The sequence below is a fragment of the Camellia sinensis genome, chromosome 8 (assembly GCF_055761805.1).
Source record: "Camellia sinensis isolate YWXY chromosome 8, ASM5576180v1, whole genome shotgun sequence".
NCBI lineage: Eukaryota > Viridiplantae > Streptophyta > Magnoliopsida > Ericales > Theaceae > Camellia > Camellia sinensis.
Genome location: NC_138968.1, coordinates 111,303,566 through 111,330,018, shown reverse-complemented (window position 1 = coordinate 111,330,018; position 26,453 = coordinate 111,303,566). Strand labels below are relative to the sequence as shown.

The window sequence follows — 26,453 nt, the reverse complement described above, 5'->3', positions numbered from 1 at the left end:
TGCAATCTTTAAAAAGAATGTTCGAAATAAAATTTTAATAAGTTATACTGATCACATTTGAATCATGTTTTAGATGGCCCTATTCATATATATCATGTGGAGCCTACCAAATGATGTAATTAGTGCCATGTAAGATGTTACATCATATAATATCTAAATTTGATAATTCTAACATTACTCAATTTAAAAATATATTTTAAATAATGTAGACTAGCCAAATTTAATATTTTATATATACATATAAGTCAGTTTAGGGGTTTAGAAAAATGGTGGTGACAAGGCAAATGTAACTAACAAAGAGAAGTAAATATGTCTAACAGGAGAAATGTTGGATGATTGGGGTAGTGAAAATTACAAGGTGGGTGAGAGGGGAGAACAAGAAAAGGGCTCAATGTGTGCTACCAAAACTAGCTAGTATGAGAAAATCTAAAAGTTGTACTTGGTAGATAATATTGATTTCAAGAAAGATAAGAGAACAGGGATCACTGGTACTTTAGGATAAATTACCAATAGGTCATGATAGTTAGACTTAATTCTTATCAAGTCCTATTAAAAACAAGTCCTAGTAAAATTGTCGTTAAAAATAATTTTTTGTAATTATTTTTTGCATGTAACTAGAAATTGACAATTAGTGCTTTTTTTGGTCACGATTTTTATAAATTGTCCCTAAAACTTACAATTAGTGACGTTTTTCTGTGACAAATTTTTCAAACTGTCGTTGAAAGTTGAAAATTAGTGACTTTTTTGTGACAATTTTTGTAAATTGTCAGTAAAACTTATAATTAGTGACATTTTGTATAACAATTTTTAAGTTGTCGCTGAAAATTAACATTTAGTGATTTTTTTTTAATAATGTTTGATGAAAAATATGATTAATTCTCAAAGGACCTATTAAACAATAAGTCCATATATTAGGACTTACACATAAGTCCCCCGATAGTTTATTGTTTTTCATTTTTATTTTATTATTAATTTTTTTGATTTAGACAAATTCTGGACTGAGTCTCACAAAAAAAATAATTAAAAAAAAGGAGCAATTATTATATATATACACATAATTTTCTATATCATCATTTGAATGTAATATATGGCAAACTAAAATTATAAAACCATTAGAAAATAATAATGTATTTATATTTTATCATAGGTGTAGCTTTTGTTGCTAAAAAGAAAAATAATCTTCATTTAATTTTTACTAATTATTACATTTTAGAATCTAAAATATAGGTAAAAAAAAAACAAAACAAAACAAAAAAAAAAACATAAGTGAAATTGTGATAAAAATAGTTGAAATCTAATTAATTTTATTCTTTTGGGTATTTTAATTTTTTTACTATTTAATTTTAAAATTAATTGTTATTTATTTGAAACCATGCATAGTACGAGTATTACACTAATTTTAGTTATGATTTAAAATAATATTTTATGTGATATTGATTATGACCAACTACATTGTTTAACACAAGATTTATAGTATTGTTTTGGTTATGATACGACATGGTATTGATAATGATATTTTATGTTATGACTAAAAACAATATTGATTAGGAGAAAGTTATTTTTTTGGACTATTTATTTTATTAAGACCACATCAAATATAACTCAACGTACAATGCACATTGTTTTGGGGATGTGTAATGTGACAATGCCATTTTATTTGACATCCAAAAAACTGGCCTGAGATGATCAAGACTACATGTCAAAACAACATAAACAATTAAAACTTTGACATTGCCTATGGGATTTGTGTTTTTGTCCTATCAAAAAAAGGCCTCCAAAGATCAAACATAAACACAGCTAGCTAGGTTCTTGTCCAAAATCAATGTGTAATTTAAATATATATATATATATATATATTTCTTCTCAACAAGAGAAAAGACAACTTATATGCACCACAACCAAAGATAGCTGTTATAATAGTTAATCCTTCTCTTCAACACTTTCTTTATATTTACTCTGAAAGTTTCACCTCATAGTCCAGCCATTTGAAACCATCTCTTTAGCCTCAAATCTGAGAAATAGGGACCCAAAAAAACAGAGAAGAAAAATCCATTGTAGGTCATGCAATGGTAGCGTTGGCCTCTGGTGATCGCTGGAGGCTAATCTTTTGCCAGACAATTCTCACACTGGTTGTCACAATAGCAAGAAGCGAAGAAATATTTTTGGAGTGGCATGTTACGATTGACCTGACACTTAAACCAATGTCCGTGGATCAACCGGTATGATTTAGAACTTAGAATTATCTACATCATGTTAGGCCTCATAAGAGAAATGTATTCAAATTTTCTTCGCGGTTTGCATGAGAAGTTAGATATATGCTTGTGTTGTCAATTAACAGGTTATTACAATAAATGGGATGTTCCCTGGACCTTTGATCAATTCAACAACTAATGATAATGTTCATGTCAATGTGTTCAACGATATGGATGAGCCTCTACTGATGACCTGGTGTGGACCTCTCTCTCTTTTCATTTTCTTCGTCATGAGTGTTCTCTTCTGATTTATGACCAATAAACATATCAGGGTAACTAATTGGGAAGAGTCGGTACGGTCACATTCTATTTTATTTTTGGAAGAATACTTTTTGGTAAAATTCTAGTTTATGACAAATGGACAGAGACTAGCAGCCAACAGGAAAATCAGATGTCCATACAAACAAAATAATGAAGAAGTAATGTCATTGAGTTCTATGCCTTAATAGATTTAAGAACTTTTTTGGAGTGTGTCAATTGATAAAAACAAACTAAAACTGATAGTGTTACTGAAATTGTCACTTGTTATTTGAACAAGAACAAGAACAAAATACAAAAGAGCAATAACAAATTACAGACTAACTACTGAGTTACAGGATGGGCTAACTACTTAAGGCTAACTGCTAAGTTACTGCTACTCCTAGGTTTCACAGATTTGTGTATGAGTTTGAAGGTCCTTCAACATTGGCCATGAAAGGTATTTATAGATTGGAGGAATTAACCCCCACTAACCACCTACAATTTCCAAAAACCTCCATCTTCTTTTTTATGTCGTCACTTGTCATCCATCTCTCAATTTGCACGACTTCCATTGCAACTTCTCCTAACTTTCCTTCAACTTCACCTAACCTCTAAGGAATTAAAGGAGTGCCAAGTGTCATACATAAAAACAACAAAAATAATAAATGTGGTCATAGTTTCTATTTAAAGATGGTATATGGTCTAAATCGACAAACTATAATTGATAGACCACAATTAACCAGATTGAATTTGGTCATAATCGATAGGTCACAATTAACAAGACTAGATTTGGCCTAAATTGACAAGTCATAATCGACAAGAAAATTAATATATGGTGTAACCCCAAGTCTTTTTTTATTTTTTTATTTTTATAACTCATGATATTCGAGTCAGCTTGCGCGTACCTCAACTAATCCCACCGTCCGCTAAAGTACTCAAATTCTTGAAGAGTCATATAATCATCATGCCAAATACAAACATTATTTTCCAATTAATTAATCGCCACTTTACTAAGTTGATTAGCTATGTGTGGGAGCCGAATATTAAAAAGAATTAGAAGCATATTCCAGCTAGATACTATTCGGTTCTATCCGGCACGTTTAGGATGCCAAATAAAATGGATAGATAGGCCGAATAGTTATTGAACTATGGAGCCGAGGGAATAAAAGGATAATGAGTGAAAAGTGGGCCTTGTCCCGAGGCACAGGGAGCGAGTATAAATAGAGGAATAGCAGACTGAGAAAGGTATGTGAAAATTATTATGCTTAACTTAGAACACAAGCAATCTTAAGTGTGAGACTGACTTGCCCATCGGAGTGCTAATTCCGGCACCCCCAACCGGAGTGTTCATTCTTTTTCAGGTGGCTAGAAGAGGATCAAAAGCGTCCCCCAGGATCTTAAAAGTATCCCCAAAACCACTTCTCCACAATTGGCGCCGTCGGTGGGAATACTCAAGCACATCCATGGCGGGCGTGACGGAGGACCCTCCAATAGCCACTGATGAAACCACGCAGTTAGACGATTTTACTCCAACAAACATGCATGGACTGGAGAATATCCCGGCACGACGCGCTTTGAACTTCGCCTCACCTTCGACCCCAGAGCATGAGGCAATGCAAGCGATCATGGAACAAGCAAAGCAAAACGAGCAACGGTTGGAGAACATGATCGCTGAGAACGAGCGTCTCCGTCAAGATTTGGCCCTGGAGGTGGCAAAGTCCAAACAAGCCGTGTGCCAAGATCTGGAACGACCTTTGAATGTTCTAGTCGACAATCTCGAGCCCGGCAACAAGACACTGATAGCGACTCCGACTCACTATCTCCGGAGCCCAAAAAGAAAGGTCGACCTGCAACTTCCAGCTCCTCTGAAGAGGGCCCATGTATGAGGCATAAGCGCAGAAGAAACGGCTCAGATGACGAGGACCAGCATGATCCCTTTGTGCGACGGATCGCAAGGGCAATCCTTCCCAAAAAGTTTAAAGCCCCATCAATCACTCCCTATGATGGAAAGTCAGACCCCACTGATCACATCCACCACTACAAGCAAGCCATGACATTGCATGCAGACGACGAGGCCCTCATGTGCCGAATATTTCCCAGCAGTTTAGGACCATTGGCTGTCAGGTGGTATTATAAACTAGAACCGGCTTCGATCAAAACCTTCCACCAACTACAGAAGTCCTTCAGGGCCAGATTCATCACCAAGGAGGTTCAGCCGAAACAAGCCGACTCTCTCTGGGCAATGCAAATCCTGCCAAGAGAAACACTAAGAGCATATTCGGCATGATATTGGGAGTGATTTAATCTTGTTGATGATGCTTGCAACGATTCTATAGCCATCACCGCCTTCAAAATGGGATTACACCCAGATAGCGCCCTCTGCAGTTCCTTGACCAGAAGACCCCCAAAACAGTCTGGGGGTTGATGAAGAAAGTAGAGGAATACTGCAAAGTGGAAGATGACGCATTGCGGGTTAAAGCCGGATACATTGCCATAAGAATACCCCCCTGAAATTGCTCAGCCAATAAGTTCCGTACCTCCTCAGAGCCCTGAACCACGACAGCGGGCTAAACGAGACAAGAAACGAGATTCTCACCGATCAAGCGAACAATGCTCACACCGAACAAATGAGCAATTGCAAGTTGATAATAGGCACACAAAGCGCGCTGGCAAGAAATATACGGAGCTGTCAGAGCCAATCAGCTCGGTTATGTAACAAATCCAACATCTTTCGTTCTTCAAATGGCCGTCCAAAATGGTGGGACCTCCCGACACGAGACGACGGGACAAGCAATGTGAATATCACAAAGATCACGGTCATGATACGGACAGCTGTTATGCTCTGAAAGACCACCTTGAGGAATTGGTGCAAGATGGTCGACTCCAGCAACACGTCCGAAAAAACACAATCAAAACAGTTGACCTTCGGCAAGATTCACCTCCGCTCGGCATCATTCATATGATATACGGCCTTCCACACTACTTGTCGTACACGCAATTCAGTCAGCCCCCCAGAAGCAATGCACACCCTCGAAGCAGCCCCACGAAGCTCCGAGTATTGTCTTCGACGATTCTGATCTTATCGGCGTAACACTCCCCCATAGTGACCCATTGGTCATTGAGCTACACGTGAGTCGATCTATCGTTGAGCGCGTCCTCATAGACCAAGGGAGCACTTCGGAGGTTATGTATTACGAAACCTTTATCAAATTCGGCTTCAACGAATCAAACCCCTAATTTCAATAGGCTGTTAAGTCTGCCGTCTCACGGAAACTTGACATTTGGTTCTAACTGCTGATTCTCCTAACTATACACTCATACAGCAAACAATACGAGAAATAATTTGAGAACATATAAATTTTCATTCATAAACTAGGCGCTGGCAGCGGACATTTTACATATGAAAACTAAAAAACATACATTGAAATTGAAATTGAATATACTTAATAAAAGTAGAATGTCTCCCAGATCAATCCTCGAGATCAGACTCACACGGCTCAACGTCCACTTGCTCGTATGGAATTGGCACGGCCAATGTAACTCCAATGGCAGCAAGGGCTTTGAGCCACCCATGTTTGAATCCTCAATTCTCGAATTTGGGGACCTCGTCTACATATTCCTTGAAGGCAGTGCTCCTTCCAGCCTCAAGTGCCGTAGAAACTTCGGATTTGGCTTTTTCCTTGGCCGCCTTCATCTCCTTTAACTCGGCCTCTGCCTTGGCAAGCGCCTCCTTGGCTAACTCGAGTGATTCCTCGCTCGCGTTCGCCCTATCCTCGGTTTTGGATCTGAGCTGGTCAGCAGTCTGAGCCCTCTCATTTTCTGCTTCGGCTCGAGCATTTTCCATTGCGGCTCTTATCGCCTCGAATTCGGCCCTGCTCCTTTCACCTTCAGCTTCAGACTTTAAGCGGCCAATTCTTTCAATGGCATCATGCTGACGGCGGCCTAGTTCGGCTATCCTTCCAATCGTCTTTAAAAACAGGTTGGGATCATCACACCAAAGAATATCATAGGCAAACCAAACCAAACGAGTAAAAAAGTGAAAATCGTACATACCAGAAGGGCCGACTAGGCAACAAACGCTATAGCCGCCAAATCCGGCTCCTCTTGAAAGGTAGCCTTGTCAGCCGGTAGTGAAACTAAGGTGGCCAAGCGCAACGCTACGGCTGGATCCTTCATGGCGGATGCGTCAGCGGAGATTGGCGTGTTTTTTATCTTTGGTTGAACAACAAAAGGAAACACGACGTCGGACTCCTCTAAACGAGGCCGTTTGCCAGCAGGGCTATCCTCTAAGCCAACATCTCCCTCGGCGTTACGTTTTTCACCCCGCTCTTTCGAAACTAGTCGTTCTTCCGTAATCTGTTGTCCGGCCTCCTTCTCCGTCTCATCCACAACAACTTAAGCCGTTTCCCCTTCAGTAATGGGTTGTAAAGATTCAACCGGGGCAGGCTCAGAACAAGCGGCCTTTGCCTTTTTTCGGGCTGCCATTCATTCAGCATTTCTCTTTCTTGCCATCTGCGTGAGATTTTCCCCAGCCATGCCTTCAGAAAAATCCTCGGGTAGTCCCCCAAGTCTGTAAAAATATCTCCAAAGGAAAACTCTACCCGACCCGAAGTGGACGGTGAGTCAGGCTGGTTACGACCGGCAGCCTCAAACGCCGACCTCTAGGCTTCGTCGACCTCTTCGGCCTCGGCAGCAAACTCCCTGATCGATTTGGCGACTACCTCGATCATCGGCTCTAAGTTTTGCTCCGAATCAGGAGTTTCGAAACCAATTTGCTTAAGAGGCTTGAAGCTAGGGAAGACAAGAGCCGTATAGTGTTGTTCGCCGGTTGGGATCGGAATGTTGTCTGCGGCCAAGAACATAGTATAGGTAGGCTCGTACCTTGTTTCTATACGTTTGGACGGCCAAAGTACTTTAGTGCAGTCTTAATTTCCACAAGGACTGCGTCGTCAGCCGAGGTCAGAACCTTCTTCAACTTATTGCCTGCAAAAATAGAGGATTAGATTTGGAAAAGGAGCCGAATAAAAGAAGGGTCAACAAACAAGGAGTTACACGGCAACCTGGTTCACCCTTCCATCTGGGAATAGGGTCTAGGCGATCTTCGCCTCCATCGAATTCCCAGTTGCCTCAGACATTGACCATTACATCGTCAACTCGTTTGCTAGAGCTGGCAAGCATTATTACCAGATGATGGTCGGTATCCTTGGCCCTGAGAAAGTAATGACCGAGCCGACCAGAGGATTTGGCTAAAGCGTAGCAGTGCCAAATCGCTGGAATGCCAAGGTTGATCCTGAGGCGCCAGTTCAACTCTACGATTCCCATCACGATTCGAAAGAAATTCACATTGGGTTGCGAGGGAATCAGAAACCAATGTCGGAGGACGGCCCTAAGAAATAGATGTAGGGGAAAGCGAACTCCGCCCTCCGCAATGGATAGGAGAGGAAAGACGATTATATTTCGGTCGTCCCTCTCCATATCAAGGGAATTGTCCGTTACTAGAGATAGATGGACATTATCAAGAATGGAGAAATGTTTCCGGAACCCAGAAATTCGATCATCAGAGAGGAGGTCTTTCAAATGCTTAGCCATTTTAGTGAGGACTCAAGGATATTCTAAATCAAAAAATAAATACAGAAAGTAGGATTGCAAAGAGAAGAGAAGAAGACTTACGAAAGGCAAAGGAAACAAGGAGAAGACGGATAGGAATTGCAGAAAACGCTAGAGAAGAAATACTGATTGGCAGTCCGGAAGGTTCGAAATATTCGAAAAAGCATGTATTTGACGGGACTTAAGCTTCAAATCATAATAAATGCAAGAGAAGCACGAATGAGGCGAGAAAGCGTTATAATGACCAAAAAGCGTATACGCGTCCCGACACGCATCGGGAAGAGGATTAACCGCCAAATTTTAGTCTCCCCAAATTAGAAGCCAACCACGCCGACTGGATAATGCTAGTAGGGTGTTTGGGGGACAATTGTGGGAGCCGAATATTTAAAAGAATTAGAAGCATATTCCAGCCAGATACTATTCGGTTCTATCCGGCACGTTCAGGATGCCGAATAAAATGGATAGATAGGCCGAATAGTTATTGAACTATGGAGCCGAGGGAATAGAAGGATAATGAGTGAAAAGTGGGCCTTGCCTCGAGGCACAGGGAGCGAGTATAAATAGAGGAATAGCAAACTGAGAAAGGTATGTGAAAATTATTGTGCTTAACTTAGAACACAAGCAATCTTGAGTGTGAGACTGACTTGCCCGTCGGAGTGCTAATTCCGGCACCCCCGACCGAAGTGTTCATTCTTTTTTAGGTGGCTAGAAGAGGATCAAAAGCGTCTCCCAAGATCTGAAGAGTATCCCCAAAACCACTTCTCCACACTATGTATTGTCATATTTTTCACTGTTGTACAACAATAGTTGAAACTTGTTGCTTTATAAGCCATTTCATCAAAATTAATTTTTGATGTGGACCACAAATCTACTATAGCCGTTGGATAGCAAAAACCATAATATCCAGTGGCTTGAGAAAATTAATTTTTTTGGCAAAATTAACAATGTCAAAAAATTTAAATTTAACAAACATAGATTGTTCATAATTTTCAACTATGTTTGGCTTAAAACCATACCCCTTAATTCAACCTTCAACATCATTTTCTGATAAATTTTTTATCATTTTTTGACAAAACAGGCTTTTTTTTTTTATTTTAGCCATTAATGACTTATAAAAATCTTTTATAATCATCTTATCTTCATTACTTGGTTCTCTAAAAATAGATATATTAACCCATTAAATCACATTATTCCATACCTTACAACTGTTTGCTCTCATTGAATCAAACAACGATGATAGTGACCCTCTTTTTGAAGTACTCCCACAACCCCCAAGTAATCCACACCACTCAAAATGTGAGCCCCACACATATATGAGTGAGTCCCACATATTATGAGTCGTGTGAATCATTTTGAAAGTTTTGAGGCCCTCCAAAAAGGGGTCTTACTCATTTTCCTTTGAAATAATGACAAAGAAGAAGCAAACTGACATATGCATGGAGATCAAAACTTGAGCCAAGCGGCTCAAAAATGAATGTAGCAAATGCTTTACCTTTTCAATTAAAGCAATTGATGGAAAACATGCTTCCATATGAAAAACAAAAAATGATGGCAACCATGAAAGCCATGTTTGATGGTTCCAATTTGATTCAAGGAAAATGAGTGAGATCTCCTTTTTGGAGGACCCCCACAACTCTCAAAGTGATGCACATTACTCATGATGTGTGAGGCCCATTCGTGTATGTGTAAGGTCCACATTATGAGTGGTGTGGATCACTTTAGGAGTCTCTATCATTGTTGTATTTTCAAATTAGATTAGTTACACCGAGTGTGGCAATTTATGTTGGTAAAATTCTAGTTTAAGACAAATTGACAGAGACTAGTTGATAGAAAAATCAGAAGTCCACACAAACTAAAAAATGAACAAGCAATATGGTTGAGTTCTATGCCTAAACAGATCTAAAGACTTCTTTGGCGTGTGTTGATTGATAGAAATAAACTAAAACTAATATTGTAGTACTGAAATTGTCACTTGTTATAAAGATTTGAACAAAAATAAGAAGAAAATGCACAAGAACAAGAACAAGAACAAATTACAAACTAACTGCTAAATTACAAGATGGGCAACTCCTAAGGCTAACTGCTAGTAAGATAAGTCACTGCTACTCCTAAATCTCACAGATTTGTGAATGAGTTTGAAGGTCCTTCTACATTAGCCATGAAAGGTATATATAGATTGTAAGAAATAACCACCACTAACCACCTACAACTTCCAAAAACCTCCGTCTTCTTTTTTATGTAGTCATCTGCCATCCATCTCTCAATTTGCATAACTTCCATTGCAACTTCTCCTAAGTTTTCCTTCAACTTCTCCTAACCTCTAAGGAATTAAAGGAGTGCCAAGTGTCCTACACAAAAACAATAACGACAACAACAACAATAATAAATGTGGTCATTGTTTCTCTTTAAATATGGTACATGATCTAAATCAACATACCATAATTGATAGGTCACAATTAATAAGATTAAATTTAATCATAATTGACAAGACTAAATTTGACCTAAATTGATAAGCTACGATCGACAAAAAAATATGATATATGTGGTAAATAAATACCATTCACGTCTAGTAATGCAAATCCATTATTCTCATTTATGAAACCATCCAAATCATCAAAAATTTTAAATGGCATTTGCACTGATTACTGATATATCTATTGTCTCTATTTTATTATATAGAGCAAAGCTTGAGTTAGTGTTGGCACAAAATGTCACAATTTTTATTTTATGAAAATGCCCTTGTGTAACTAACTACAAGAGCTTGAGTGTGGCTCATCGAGAAAACTATTTATACAAAGAATCAAATTAATCAGATATCGATAATTATTTGATCAAATTATATTTTTTTAGGAAAAAAAATAGATAGCCTATCTTCAAAGTCATATAATCCATCTATATATATATATATATATATATAAATGCGATCCGATCAATTAGCTATTGATGTTTGATCAATCTAATTTTTTGTAAGAATAATGTTTTCGACAGGCCTACAAGATTAATGGTTTGGAACGTCAAAGTAAACTAGAGATGGACCTATGATGGGCCGGATTGAATCCCTCTAGTCCAATCACTAGGGATCTTGTCTCTTTTTTAATAGTGAGTGATAAAAGGACTATATTGAAATAATGGTAAATTACACTTACCTCCCTTAAGGTTTGAGAAAAATATGGTTAACCTCACAAGTTACGGATTTCCCTCCTCTCCAGCAGTCCCCTCTTCCAGCACTATCCCGCACTTTTATCAGCGGAGAACGGATCCAATGGATTGAAAGCTGCCATGTCGTGGACAGAGAAGCGAGTCACATCCATGGATTGCTCTATTTTTGTATCTAACTCTAGCTCCGGTGGTTTGAGAGAGTTGGAATGTAACAAAGATGAAGGTCTGGTTTGGGAGGTAGAGCAATAATGATCCTGGAAGATTTATGTTCTAGTAGTAAACAAGTTCCATCCATTGAAATTCATCCTCAGCATTTGGAGTTTTTTTGGCCATGATGGTTTTGGGTCGATTCCAGTTAAAATGTTCGATTCAACAACCCAAAAAAATCAAAGTAATTTGTAAAAATGATGAAATTTGTGAAATGTTGAAACCAAATTATGAGAAGTTCTAGTTATAGAAATCTCTACTTCTCAACGAAATAGAGGCAGTCCTCTTCTTCCCTTGAGTTTGTGATTATGTGAGAAATATTATGTTGAAAAACGGCGTCGTTTTTTTGGTAAGGCACGCAACTCACTTCTCTGTCCACGACGTGGCAGCTTTCAATACATTGCATCCGTTCTCCGTTACGTGTCGTCATCTTGATAAAAGTGCAGGATAGTGCTGGAGTAGGGGACTGCTGGAGAGGAGGGAAATTCACAAGTTTGACATAATTAAAATAACTTTCTTTTTAATAAGATTAAAGTAATCAAAATACAAATAGTGGGTGAACATTACACTAAGTGAAGATAAATATACATTGTAAAAGAAAAGGGATACCAACATCATTTTTTCATTTATATGAACAACCTAATGAAAAATTATCTAAGTGTTATGTTAATTAAAATTTTAAAAACAAATCGGTGTAATTATGTCAAAAATATGAGATTAATTGTATTTTCTTCCAATCTCACGAGAGAGTAATGTAATTTACCTTTGAAATAAAAGGCAACTCTTAAGTGTGCAAGTGCATATCATATGTACTTGTATAAATTCTCACAAATATACATAAGTTACTTCATAAAATCACGTAAATTTTCACATCATACTTAAATGAATCTATAAAAATTTGAGAAATTACAACTTATGTATATTTGTGAGAACTAGTGGTTAGGGCACGTGCGTTGTATGTGGTACGTGATTTTTTATTAACTGTTAATATTGTAATTATGCATCTCTTAAATTAGTATGTGAAATGTATATAAAGTATGGAGACTTGTATGGGTAAATGGATTTGTATCCAAAATACAACTAAATAATAAATGAATACATACTCGGCTGAAAATTTTTAATGATAGATGAGAAATTTTATAAATATAAACATTAATTTATAGTTAGATTATTGAGATTACAATATTATCTTAAATAATAAACAATAAACATGTCATTTAAATATATAGTATTACACAAATCTTTTTATATCAACTTCTCACTTCAATTTTTCATAATCCATACCTGTAATACAATTGAAGGTATTTAATTAATTACATAATTACATAATTTTATTTAATAGTTCATCTCATAATACAAATTTATTGAACCTACTATTGCATATTATTTGCATACTATCGGTATAAGAATGTATTAATATCAATATGTAATATATTTTTATACATCAAAAGTTGTTAAGTCTCGTTTCATATGTCACAAATATCTTGCATGATGAAAAATATAACATTAGTCATTAGTATACAATTGTTGTGAAAAAAATAAATATAAAAAGTACAATTATTATCGTGATGTACGTGTTTTACAAAGTCTTAATTTGTTATTAAAAGTGTTTGTTGTAGACACTTATTTGTATGACATGTATGTACATATGTATTGAATATAAGTTGATAGGAGAACAATACATAATTTCACAGTTTTTTACTAGTAAATATAACTATATTACTAAAGCGATAAATATTAGAAAATTAAAATATTCGATGGTAATATAATATTATAGATTGACAATGTATGAATAAAACAATATATATAAATTTCATTTATATTTATATATATATATATAGAGACATTGACATATTTTAAATATCACAAAAGTAATAAGTGAAATTTTTTGCAACAATATAATAAGGTAACAATGAGAAATTAATTATTCATAATTAAATAGTTGATCATAATATAGATATTAGTGTTACATTTTTGTTTGCATGCACTATTTTTTAATTAGATTATTAAATTCACATAAAAATTGAAAGAAATTTGTGAATAATTTGTGTAAAATTAGAAATTGGTGAAGAAAGATTTTTAAAAAAAGAAGTTTATAGAGTTTGATTTGGTTTTTTTTTATTTTAAATTTTGTTTTGAATTTTTTTATTTTCATTTTTTTTATAATATCTTTGACACTATTTTTTTTAATAACCCTTTTATTTTCTTTTTAAATTCACTTAATTTAAATACACTTAAATAATAATTTGTTGTGTATTCTTTTTAGAAAAACAACTAATAATAATAATAACAAAAAATATATAATAATAAAAATAGTACATGTTTGAATCTATAAATTTTTTATACCAATATTTTACTTTTTAATTCTATTGAGATTATTAGATATTATATTTTCATTTAAAATTATAATTTAAATATAAGCTATGAAGAAATTCTAATATCTTTAATTACCAAATATGAAAAATCAAAAATTAAAAAACAAGTTTAAAAAATAAAACCGATGAAAATGGTTCTTATTTAGAATTTTAATATCATACCTTGGTAATTAAAATATCATGTAAATATTACAGTTCATAAAATATAATTTAAATAAAAAGAAAGTATATGAAGATAACCTGTGAATTTTTTATATACATCACAAATTTCTATTTTAAAAAAGCATGTCCTTTTTCCTCTATTTAGATTCGAACGAATGCATATAACTTTAAGATTCAACTAAAATTATTTACAATGATTTGATTCATGATGGACAATAGTAAATATTATGTATATTAGTACAGACACAAAAAATAAGAAAAAGTAATTATTTTTTGTTGAGAAAATTATGCAAATAGTCTCTGTAGTTTATACGATGTGCCAATTTGGTCCCTATAGTTTCAATTTGCTCGATTTTGTCCCTTAATTTAACGGATTGTGTCATTTTAGTCCAATAAATAATGATTGTTAAGTTAGTTTAACAGAAAGTAAAAAAATGTGTCAATTTGGTCCCTGTATTTTCCATAATATGTCAATTTAGTCGCTATCAAAATCGAAAAAATTATAACAACAGTGACCAAATTGACACATCGTGTAAAGTAAATTGACACATTATTTGACCTTCTGTTAAATTAACTTAACAACCGTTATTTATTAGATTAAAATGACATAATCCGTTAAATTAAGGAACAAAATCGACTAAATTGAAACTATAGGGATCAAATTGACACATCATGTAAACTACAGGGACTATTTACGTAATTTACCATTTTTTTGTTTTTTAATCATCATCAATGTACAAAATATGGAGACAACTTTTTTTTCTTTTTTTTTTTTTCTTTCCAAGAAGGGAGACGGTTTGTTTATATTTGTATAGGATTCTTGGAACTAATTTTCTCTAAATATATATATATATAGAAAATTAATGTCAAATCTTCCTTTTATAAGGCGTAAATTTTTTAAAAATAAAGAGATAGTTGGTTTATATAGAACTCTACATGACTTTTAAAAAATATAGCAGATTTGATAGGATAAAATTGAGTTTTAAAAAAATAGAAAACATGGTAGACTTTTCACACTTTTATAATAGTATAATAATATATTCATGCGATTTTGTAAAGTAACTTAGGTAAATTTATGAAAATTTATAACTGCATATGGTATGTATTTTGCACACTCAAACACTTCCCATAAATAAATATTGAAGTATGAAAGTTTAATTATTTGAATTAAAGCATAAGAAATAAAAGTAAAATTTGAATAAAACGGTTAAAAGTATAATTATTATTATTACTATTATTTTTTTTAAGTGGTGGTATAGTGGTGCAGGAATGGAATACAACAAAGAAAAAACTCATGGCAAGATGGTGTATCCGGTACCAACTGCCCGATCCAGGCCGGTATGAATTGGACTTACGTTTTCCAAACCAAGGACCAGATCGGCACCTTCTTCTACTTCCCTTCCCTCAACTTCCACAAGGCCGGTGGAGGCTTCGGCCCAATCCGAGTTAACAATCGGGCCGTCATAGCTGTGCCATTCCCCAAGCCCGAAGCCGAGTTTGATCTTCTCATTGGTGATTGGTATCAACATAATTTCAAGGTAAAACTGTTATATGTCACCTAATGTTAGAAATACTATTTTTTGTTTTCTCCTCAATTTTTGTATATAGCTTGACATTGTGTAAAAAAAAAAATGCAGGATGTTAGGTCTAAGCTGAACACCACTGTTTGGGCCTATCACATGCCCCCTGATGGGATGCTTATGAATGGGAAAGGGCCATATCTGGACCCTTTTACCAAAGCCCATGAATCCTTCACTGTCACTCGAGGTAATTCAAAGTAAACAAGTATCTCATTTGTTCAATTCAGCATATTATATATATATATATATAGGTCTCGCTTGGGAAGTAGCTATTTTAATAAGTTATTTGGTTTTTTGGCTATTTTAGTAGACTATTTTGGTTTTTGTGTTTGGGAAGATGAGATGGATTTTATTTGAGTCGTTGTATTGAAAAATGTGTTGAAATGATGTTTGAAATTAGAATGACAAATTTGTCCCTAAAAATATATTTTTTTAAATTGCTGTCAAGGGGTAAAATTGTAATTTATGCACTGATGGGACAATTTCTGCCGCTGACAGTGTAGGCTGTGCCTATAGTGCCGGCTATGCAGTTTTTTTTTTTGAAAAAGCTTGCAACAGTGAGCTTTTTGGCTAAATTTTCATTTTAGGCTATAATAGCCTCTTTAGCCACTTCCCAAACAGCGCCTATATTTCTTTTGTTGGAAATGAGATAGGGAAAGGGGATCCTAGTGTTTGAACTAGGTTGAGTATAGTTGACATTAAAATTGTGTTTGAATCATAAATTTGAGTAAATATTTTTTAAAAAAATAGAAAAAGAATGTGAGAGAAGTAGAAAAAAAAAATTAACTTATATTTTACTCACATTCTTTTTTTAAATTTTTTATTTAAATTTATAATTCAAATACAATCTTTAGCCGTTATCCAATGCAAAGTATATGAGGCTATATGGATAAGTGCTTTTCTTCAATGATATTTAGGAGCAATTACAATGCAGTGGTACTTTCAAAATTTAATTGCTAAACCAAACCAAACCAAACCAAGTCTTAAGTCCCATCAAATAGGGTCGGCTACATGAATCCTTCTTCTCCACGCGGCCCTATCAAAGGCCATTTCATTAGTCAAATTAAGTAGATTCATATCTCTATTTAAAACGCTAGTCAACATTAATCTAGGCCTACCCCGTCCTCTAACACTTCCATCTACCGTTACAGCATCGCATTTCTTCACTACTGCCTCTGTTGGTCTCCGTTGAATATGATCAAACCATTTCAAACGATTCTCTCTCAACTTATCTTCTATCGGTGCTACTCCTACCCATTCCTGAATACACTCATTCCTATTCCTGTCTTGTCTAGTCTTACCACACATCCACCTTAGCATCCTCATCTCAGCCACACTCATCTTATCTACATGTTATTTCTTGATTGCCCAACACTCCGTCCCATACAACATAGCTGGTCTAATAGTCGTTCTATAAAACTTATATTTTAGTCTAGTGGGTATTCGTTTATCGCACAATACCCCAGACGCACTTCTCCACTTACACCATCCCGCCTTAATCCTATGGGCCACATCTGCATCAATCTCTCCTGCTGTTGTGATAATCGACCCTAAATAACGAAAATGTTCACTCTTAGGCAATTCTTGGTTCTCAATCTTCACTTCTCCTCTGCTAGGGGTGAGCAGCGGATATATCGATCCGCCAAAACCGACCGAACCGAACCGATCCGCCACATTTTGGACGGATGCGTGATGATGAGCGGACGGTTGCGGATTGATTTTCTCCAATCCGCCAATTTGGCGGACGGATGGCGGATTTAAGATTTTTTGGCCGCAACCGAACCGCCAAACCGCCAAATCGCGAGCACCTGTAGTAATTTATAAGACTTTGTATTTTCAATTTGTTTAAATATTATGTTTGTGTTTTCAATTGAAAAAGAGTTTAAATATTCTGTTGAAAAAAAGTTTTCAACTTGAATATATTTTTGAATTGAAAAAAATAAACGTATTATTCATCTATATTTTTTAGTTTTTAAATCTAACTCTAAAAATAAAAAATAAAAAATATGATATATGCTGGTTGGTTTTTGTTTTCAAAAACATATGTAGATGTAACAATATAGAGACATTCAATCTCTACTACTGCTCTGTTTATGGTTTTGGTGGTTTGAATTGTTATTATATTTTAAGAATCACAGATTGTAATACTTTATAGGGATGAATCATGCTGTGATTGTAATATGTGGATGAAGCATACAGTGATCGTGATATTCTAAAGTTTCAAACTTTCTTTCTTTGGATAAGGCATACAGTGATTGTAATACTTTTTTAAGTCATTGACTGTAATACTTTTTTTTTCTTTTTTTTTTTAAGGAAGTGCACAAGTTGAATTATGTTGAAAATTTATAAAATTTTAAACCGCCAAACCGATTCGCATCCATCCGCCAAACCGCCAATCCGCTCAATCCACATCCGCCGGATTGGCGGACGGATGCGGATTGATTTTCTTCAATCCGCCAATCTGGCGGACGGATGGCGGATTGGAGGTTTCGTGGCCGCAACCGACCCGCGCCCACCCCTATCCTCTGCTTTCATCGTTACTGTTACTAAATTTACACTCCATGTATTCTGTCTTAGTTCTGCTTATCCGGAATCCTTTAGATTCAAGAGTTTTTCTCCAAATCTCTAACTTTGTGTTAACCCCTTCTCTAGTCTCATCCACTAGCACAATATCATCTGCAAAAAGCATGCACGATGACACGTCATCCTGAATATTTATCGTTAACTCGTCCATAACTAAAGCAAAAAGATAAGGACTTAAGGTAGATCCTTGGTGTAACCCTACAGTGATAGAAACTTCATTTGTCTCTCCAACTGGCGATCTAATAGTGGTCACCACCCCTTCATACATGTCCCTAATCACGTCAATGTAACCTTTTGCCACCCATTTCTTCTCTAACACCCACCATATTATATCCCGGGGCACTCTGTCATATGCTTTCTCAAGGTCGATAAACACCATATGAATGTCTCTTTTCTTTTCTTTATACTTTTCTATTACTCTCTTCAAAAGATAGATCGCTTCCATTGTTGACCTACTAGGCATAAACCCAAATTAATTCTCTGACACCTCTGTTATATCTCGCAATCGGCGTTCCATCACCCTCTCCCACACTTTCATTATATGACACATTAGCTTGATTCCTCTATAATTGTTACAATCTAGACATCACCCTTATTCTTATAGATTGGCACTAAAATACTCTTCCTCCACTTATCTGGCATGTTCCTAGTCAACAAAATTTTGTTAAACAACCTAGCCAACCAACCAACTCCCTGTTTACCCAAACGCTTCCAAATTTCAATGGGGATATCATCGGGTCCTAAAGCCTTATTTGATTTCATCTTCTTAAGTGTAATTTCCACTTCAAAGTTCATAATCCTGCGATAAAACCTATAGTCTTGGTTTATCGTATTACTGGCTATTTCTTCCCTTATTGTCGTACCTCCATGTTTCTCATTTAATAGTTTCTCAAAATAATTCTTCCATCTTTCCTTAATCTCATCATCCTTCATCAATACCTTAGAATTCTCACTCTTGATGCACTTTACTTGATTAAAATCTCTTGTTTTCCTCTCCCGTATCTTAGCAAGTTTGTATGCCCTCTTCTCTCCCTCCTTACTATCTAGTCTAGTGTATAGGTCATCATATACTTTCAACTTGGTCTCTCTCACTACTTTCTTGACCTCCTTATTAGCCAATCTATATCTCTTAAAGTTTTTCTCAGTTCTATCATTCTGTCACTTTTTAAAGCACTCTTTTTTTGCCTTAACTACTGCTTGAACCTCTTCCCTCCACCATCAAGTTTCCCTAAAGCTGGGTCCCGTTCCTTTCGACTCTCCAAGCACTTCCCTTGAGATTCTCCTCATACAATTGGCCATCGAGTTCCACATAGTGTTAACATCACCTTCTAAGTCCCAAGTACCTTCTTTATCCATTCGATTCTTAAATATTTCTAGTTTATCCCCTTTTAGGTCCCACCATCTCGTCCTACAACGCCCACCATCCTTCTTAGCTTGGTATTGCCCTCTAAAACATAAATCTAGTACAAAAATCTTATGTTGAGAGACCAGACTCTCTCCAGGAATCACCTTATAATCATTGCATTTTAGGCGGTCCACTTTTCTCAAAAAGAAGTAATCTATTTGACTCTTAACTAATCCACTCTTAAAGGTTATCAAATGCGGCTTACTCTTCTTATACATAGTATTGGCCACCACCAAGTCAGAAGCCAACGCAAAATCTAAGATACTCTCTCCAGCCTCATTTCTGTCACCAAAACCGTATCCACCATGCACCCTTTCATAACCTAATTTATCTATGCCCACATGGCCATTAAAATCTCTACCTATAACCAGGTTCTCTCCTACAGGTATCTCCTGTAAGATCTCATCCATTTGCTCCCAAAAATCCCTTTTAGTCTGATCATCTAACCCTACTTGAGGGGCGTATGCGCTAATAATGTTTACTATATTTCCTCCAATAACTAGTTTAACTAGCATAATCCTATCTCATTTCCTAGTGACCGCCACTACACTTTCCACAAGACCCTTGGCAATTATGATTCCTACCCCATTCCTGTGTCTATCCTTACCACTATAATATAGTTTAAAACCGGTATCCTCAATATCCATAGCTTTCTCTCCCGTCCACTTAGTTTCTTGTATGCAAGCTATACTAACTCTCCTCCTAATCATAACATCTACCAATTCCATCGTCTTACCAGTTAAGGTTCCTATGTTCCAAGTGGCTACCCTAAACCTATAGTCTTGGACTAGCTTCTTTACCCGCGCTCGTCTAGAAAAGCGTGGAAACCTTTGCCCATTTTTCATCGCACCCAGGCGTCGATGCGGCGCCCCTTGCTCACTTTTCAAAACACCCGGAGGCAGGCGCAACGCGTCACTTGAGGGAAACGACCTAGCATTTAAACGATTCAAAGTAGGATTCATTTTCATAAGGGATCCGAGTGGCTTTTTTACGTGTTGGCTGTCGGCTACCTAACACACAACCCTCCTCCTTAACCTGGGCTTGAGACCGGTGGAGTTGTTAACAACCCCGGCGGAGTTACTTTCAAAATTTAATTACTAATCAATGAAAAAACTTATGGTTTTATAGTTTAATGTATATATAGGTTATCACTAATTTAAAAATATTTTTACAAATCCACACTAAACTGAGATTTCCTTAATATTTATAACACCTAATCCTTAAATATTGTCTCGTTCAGATTTTTTTTATTCATTTTTAATTTAAATTTTTTTTTTTTGTTTAAATGTGCAGGAAAGACATATAGATTTAGGATAGCAAACGTGGGGATAGCATGGAGCATAAACTTCAGGATACAAAACCATCAAATGGTGGTGGTTGAAACAGAGGGATCATACACCAATCAAATAACATTAGATTCTCTGGATGTGCATGTTGGGCAGTCTTACTCTGTTCTCGTCACAGCAAATCAAGAAGCTGCAGATTATTACATAGTGGCAAGTCCTAAATTGTCTAATGCCACTGATAATAGCAGTCTTGTGGGAAGAGCAGTACTACACTACGATAACTCCACAACAACTCCCAATGGACCTCTCCCAAAAGGTCCCGATCCATTTGACCTTGACTTCTCACTCAATCAAGCTAAATCCATAAGGTAAATAAACAACAATATTATGAATCAAGACTTAATTATTCAAAAAAATATTTATAATTATTATTTTGTAATTCAGATTTATTCTACATATTATGAATCACATTATATGAATTTAATCTCTATCACACAATCACTCAGTTAGAAAATTTTGGGTGGTTTTGTCTGAGATTTTCAGAATTTTTCGATAATTAATGTTTATAAAATAAGTTAATCAATGTAATCTTAGTTTTTCAAAAAAAAAGATTTAGGGGAAATTAAAGAAAACCCCAGTTTTAAATTAAATCTTAGATTTTTAATTTTATTAAATTTAACTCTATATCTTTGCCCTTGTGTCATTGCATATACTACCTATGTTTGGGGAGCCTTTGGATAATGATTTTATTTTAGTTAGAATTTTGAATATATATATATATATATTTTTTTTTTTTTTTGAACGAGAATTTTGAATAGATTATTTATTTAGTTATTTGTCTTTTAGGCAATGAGATTTTATTTATTTTTTATCATTTTTTGTCATTAAAGTGTCTCTACTCAAATGATAATTTTTATATAGAAAATAATATATAAGCCCACTTTCTAAACTTATTTTTTAAATACAATGATGTATAAGTGATATGATTGATTAATAATTAGAGAATATAAGAAAAAGAGTATTGTCTTAGATATCCTAATGAGAAATGATAAAAAAATAAATAATCTCCCATAAAAATGTATTGTTATACAAGTCTAAAAATTAGACTCAATATTTAAGCCCAATAATGTGGCAATCAATTAGGATATCTAAGGTAATATTATTTCTCATATTTTCTATAATTATTAACTAATCATATCATTTATACGTCATTGAGTTTAGAAAATAAGTTTAGAAAGTGAACTTATATATTATGTGGGAGATGTTACAATGTGCACCATTAAAAAAGTGCATATGATATAACATTTTCACAAAATTTCATAACTTGAACACAAAATGTTATAATTTTTTCACTACAAATGTCATAACTTTTTTTCAGTATAAAATGTCATAACAAAAACACAAAGTGTCATAACATTATTATTCCTAACTTTACTGTGTACATCATAAATTTATTATTCATAACTTTACCACAAAATATCATAGCATATATTACAAATAATCATAACTTTTAGCACAAAAAAATTATAATTTTCTTACAATGTGTTCCATTTTAAAAAGTGCATGCAGTAGATTTCTCTCATTTTTTTTATATCTTATGCCTACTTGATAAAGACGGTTTTTCTTCGGTCTTTATAATTGAGGATCTTTAGACAAAGGGGTTTCTTTTCATTGGGTCTTGGCATAAATAATAATAATAATAATTAATTAATTAATTAATTAAAAAAATAAAAATTTGGAAACTTTTTGGCAAGGGAAAATATATATATAAAGCTTTTGGACAGAAAAAATTAAAATAAGGCTCAAAGTCATTGTTTGAGTGGCTCTATCCTGGAGCCACCGTAGGATTAACATTGGCACGATTAGAAAATTATAGAATTTTTAGTTAATAAAATAAAAAGAGCTTTAGGAACACATAAAATTTTCACAAAATAAAAAATGACACACAAAATATGAGACATAGATGTGGTGCCAACATAGATATAGTCCATACATGGGGTTTATTTTTTGTCTTACATTTATGTCATATTCTGTGAACAACTTGTAACATCTAATAAAGATTAACCAATTGAGTAACCTCAGTTAGCCACCCCTATACACTTCTATATGAAAGATTAGAGGATCAATCATGACTAAGGCCTCGTTTGGGAACAGGTTAATTTAATAATTTTTTAACTATTTGACTAAAAAAGTAGGTAAAAAAAACTTATATGTTTGTGATGACTTTTTGGCTAATTACGAAAAGATGTGCAAAAAGTAGAGAGAAAAGAGAATCTTTGACTTTTTGATATGAGCTGTTGGCTTTTTAGCTAAAAAGGTAACTTTTTGACTTTTTGACTAAAAAGGTAAGTCCCCAAACGGAGCCTAAATGTAAAAATTGATAAATTCTTGTGTAATTTATTTGTTTCTCATTTTGGATTCTTCTCTATGTATAGATGGAACTTGACTGCAGGTGCCGCCAGGCCAAACCCTCAAGGAACATTTAACGTATCAAACGTGACACTATCACAAACCTTCATACTCCAAGGATCAATAATTAATATCAATGGTGTTCCACGCTACACCCTCAACAATGTGTCTTACACTACCCCAGATACGCCACTCAAATTGGCTGACAACTTCATCAATGGCTCTGACGTCTACAATCTCGATGAATTTTCTGTTAATTCTTCCAATCCAGTTGCCGTTGATGGAACTTTTGTTGCCACCGGAAACCACAAGGGGTGGCTGGAAATTGTGTTCAAGAATGATTTGAATGTAATGGACTCTTGGCATTTGGATGGGTTCGGCTTCTATGTTGTTGGGTATGTATATATCACAATCATTAGTCTATTTACTTTGTTTTAATTGAAAATTGTTCCTAGGATATGACATCCTCATTTTTAATGTGCATTCTCCTTGTCTCAAGCTTTCTCCCTATATAGGATTCTTCGCATCAAAACCCTATCTATAGTTCCAAAACAGTCATTGTACAGGGGAGAAATATTCATTGCTCCTGTACTCCTTGCGACCAAGTTTGTGTTACTCCGAAAGGCATCGTGTCGTACTACTTGAAAGCACAACTCAGGTGAGCTAACCGGCGAGTGTTGTGCCGGTAAACCCTTCCGACAGTCAAGTTAGCACCCAAAGAAGATCAAAGGAATGTAGAGAGAGTAAGAGTGAGAGTGAGAAATTGTAGACATTTTCCCCAGTCGGGTTGTGCTCCTTATGTAGGCCGTTCCCTTATCCAATATTATGTGCGCACTATTTCCTTCATCCTTTGCTAGACGTGTGGATGTACTGTCCTTTCCTTTTCTTACGCATGTGCGCGTCAATACTGCCAAACGATATTGACATGTACTTTGAGCGGGTTCTCTCCCTTACACTCTATTGGGTCACATGGTGTACGGGTACCGAGCTATCCTTGATAGAACCAACTCCAACTGGCCTAATTCAGACCAATCTTCCAGACCCAACTAGGTTTGGTTGACTTGCTCCCAGAGGTCTTTACTAGCCCGACTCTCTGTGTTCAACCCAGTCAAACTCTGTTTGTTTGTTGCCCCGGTCAAACTCCACGCGAACCCTTAGCTTGATTGAAATTCTATGCCCGGCCAAGAGTCATGCCCTCATTTCACTTTAGCCCATCATCGAGGTGCGTGCTTAGCTCAACCTACGACTCGAGCTCATTAACCAGCTGAGCCCACCACTACAGATTCATCTAGCACGGTTGTGCGGTCATAAATGAATGTCCATATGAGATTTAGGTCGGTCCATTTGTTCGGCAGAAATCCCCCGCACTCATAGACAATGGTCTTATTTCAAGAATCTTACATATTATGTTTCTCATATGATTCAATGATTATGACTATTTTGAGATAAAAAAATTTGGATACAGGGGATCCTTAACCCCTTCTCTTCAGCAACAGATGGCAAATTATGATTGTGTTTTAATTATAAATTTGTTGATAGATTTGTAGAAAAAAATGAAAAAAGAATAAAAAAGTGTTTGAAATGTAATTTTTTTTCACCACTTTTCCTTTTCTCAAATTTGTACATGAATCAAAAAGATCTAAATACAACATGATGGAATTTTTAATTTGGGGATGCCACTCCAATTGTTTGGGAGAGAAAAACGCTGTACAATTTTTTCTTAGTCACTAATGTGACATGTAGTAATAAAATTTTGATATATTTAAAACAAAACAAGATTCATCATAATAATATCATAAATATTAGGTTTGTGAGTGAAATAATTTATAAGATTTGTTAGTTTATATAGTATTACTCTTTAAGAGGAGAATTGAGACATAGGAACATGAATGCTATGGATTAGTAATCAAAATTTTTGTAAAACAAATAGATCTTCTGAATCTAAATGAGCATGTAGATCTTGTAAGGTATATTGTTGGGTTGTGAAACATAATATAAAACTAGCTAGTAAACACTAGTGTCCATGTTCATGTCTGTGATCACTAGGTTTGGCCATGGAAAATGGACACCCGAATTGCGTTCTACATACAATCTTTACGACCCCGTCGTTCGCTCTACTGCTCAGGTGATCAATCATTTCCTCTCTCTCTCTCTCTCTCTGCCTCTCTAAGGTTCTTGTTTGGTATGGATATGATCTCAGGTGTATCCAGGTAGGTGGACAGCAGTGTATGCATACCTTGACAATCCAGGAATGTGGAATTTGAGATCACAACACTTGAAAAATTGGTACTTGGGCCAAGAGCTCTATGTGAGAGTCTATGATGCCGATCCTGACCCTGCCAAAGAGCGATCACCCCCGGAAAACCTACTTTTTTGTGGTTAGTAACTATATGATCAGATTACATTTCTTATCAAGTTATTCTCATGTACGTAGCCAATATCATCTATCCACTAACAACTGTGTACGGTATTGGTGTTTGATTTTGATGATAACAAATTGTTTTTCATGATTTCATTTTGTAGGAAAGGTTGATCCTCCTCCACCTCCTCCACCTAGTCCTCCACCACCTCCAATGCCAAACCCAATTCCGGCACCACCACCACGGACTAGTAGTGCACTAGCTCCAAAAATAGCATGGTGATAATGATCAGAATGTTCATGCAACCATAACAATGATAATTATTATTATTATTATTATTATTATTACTCATGTTTTGTTCTTTTGTATGTTGGCAGGGCTCATTTGGTCATGGTGATCTGCACTGTTTTGATTCTTCAAATTGGACTTAACAACTATGATTGAGAGACACTGAAGATTACTAGTAAATGAAGGGTGCATGTTACAGTTTGAATTTTTTTGTCAATTTTTCAATTTAGTGTAAATGAGACATTCACAAGAGACTTTATGAACTATATGATAAAAATCTGTGATTTTTCTGTGGCTTATTTTTTTTCTCCCTAGCTAAACTGTTTTTAAAATAGTGCTTTAGTAGATAGCTAGTTGCATTACTTCTGTTGGATTGATTTTTATAGATTTAATTATGCTTTTACTCTTTTGCATGTTGGTAGATGTCATTTCGTCTTGGTAAAGTGAGATTTTGGTAGAACTGCGATGATTAAAATGAGATTTTAATAAAAGTATTAAGGTGTTTGTGAGATAATAAAAATGTCGCATATGTTTCAAATG

General features: G+C 35.3%; 1 protein-coding gene across 1 annotated transcript; it reads left to right on the top strand.

The window, feature by feature from the left end:
- Positions 1-2,066: 2,066 nt before the first annotated feature.
- LOC114298067 (monocopper oxidase-like protein SKU5) lies at positions 2,067-26,215 on the top strand. Its single transcript, XM_028242572.2, has 10 exons — positions 2,067-2,219; positions 2,339-2,448; positions 15,270-15,540; positions 15,640-15,769; positions 20,864-21,224; positions 23,292-23,660; positions 25,312-25,390; positions 25,466-25,643; positions 25,789-25,903; positions 26,003-26,215. The coding sequence occupies exons 1-10, from the start codon at positions 2,067-2,069 to the stop codon at positions 26,067-26,069; spliced, it is 1,833 nt and encodes a 610-aa protein (XP_028098373.2). The 3' UTR covers positions 26,070-26,215.
- Positions 26,216-26,453: the final 238 nt, after the last annotated feature.

Bases quoted from the DNA above. Each gene is read 5' to 3' on its own strand.
- LOC114298067 (XM_028242572.2), top strand. From the start codon at position 2,067: ATGGTAGCGTTGGCCTCTGGTGATCGCTGGAGGCTAATCTTTTGCCAG. The intron at 25,391-25,465 runs GTGATCAATCAT...ATATGATCTCAG, and splicing joins TCGTTCGCTCTACTGCTCAG to GTGTATCCAGGTAGGTGGAC. The intron at 25,904-26,002 runs GTGATAATGATC...GTATGTTGGCAG, and splicing joins CTAGCTCCAAAAATAGCATG to GGCTCATTTGGTCATGGTGA.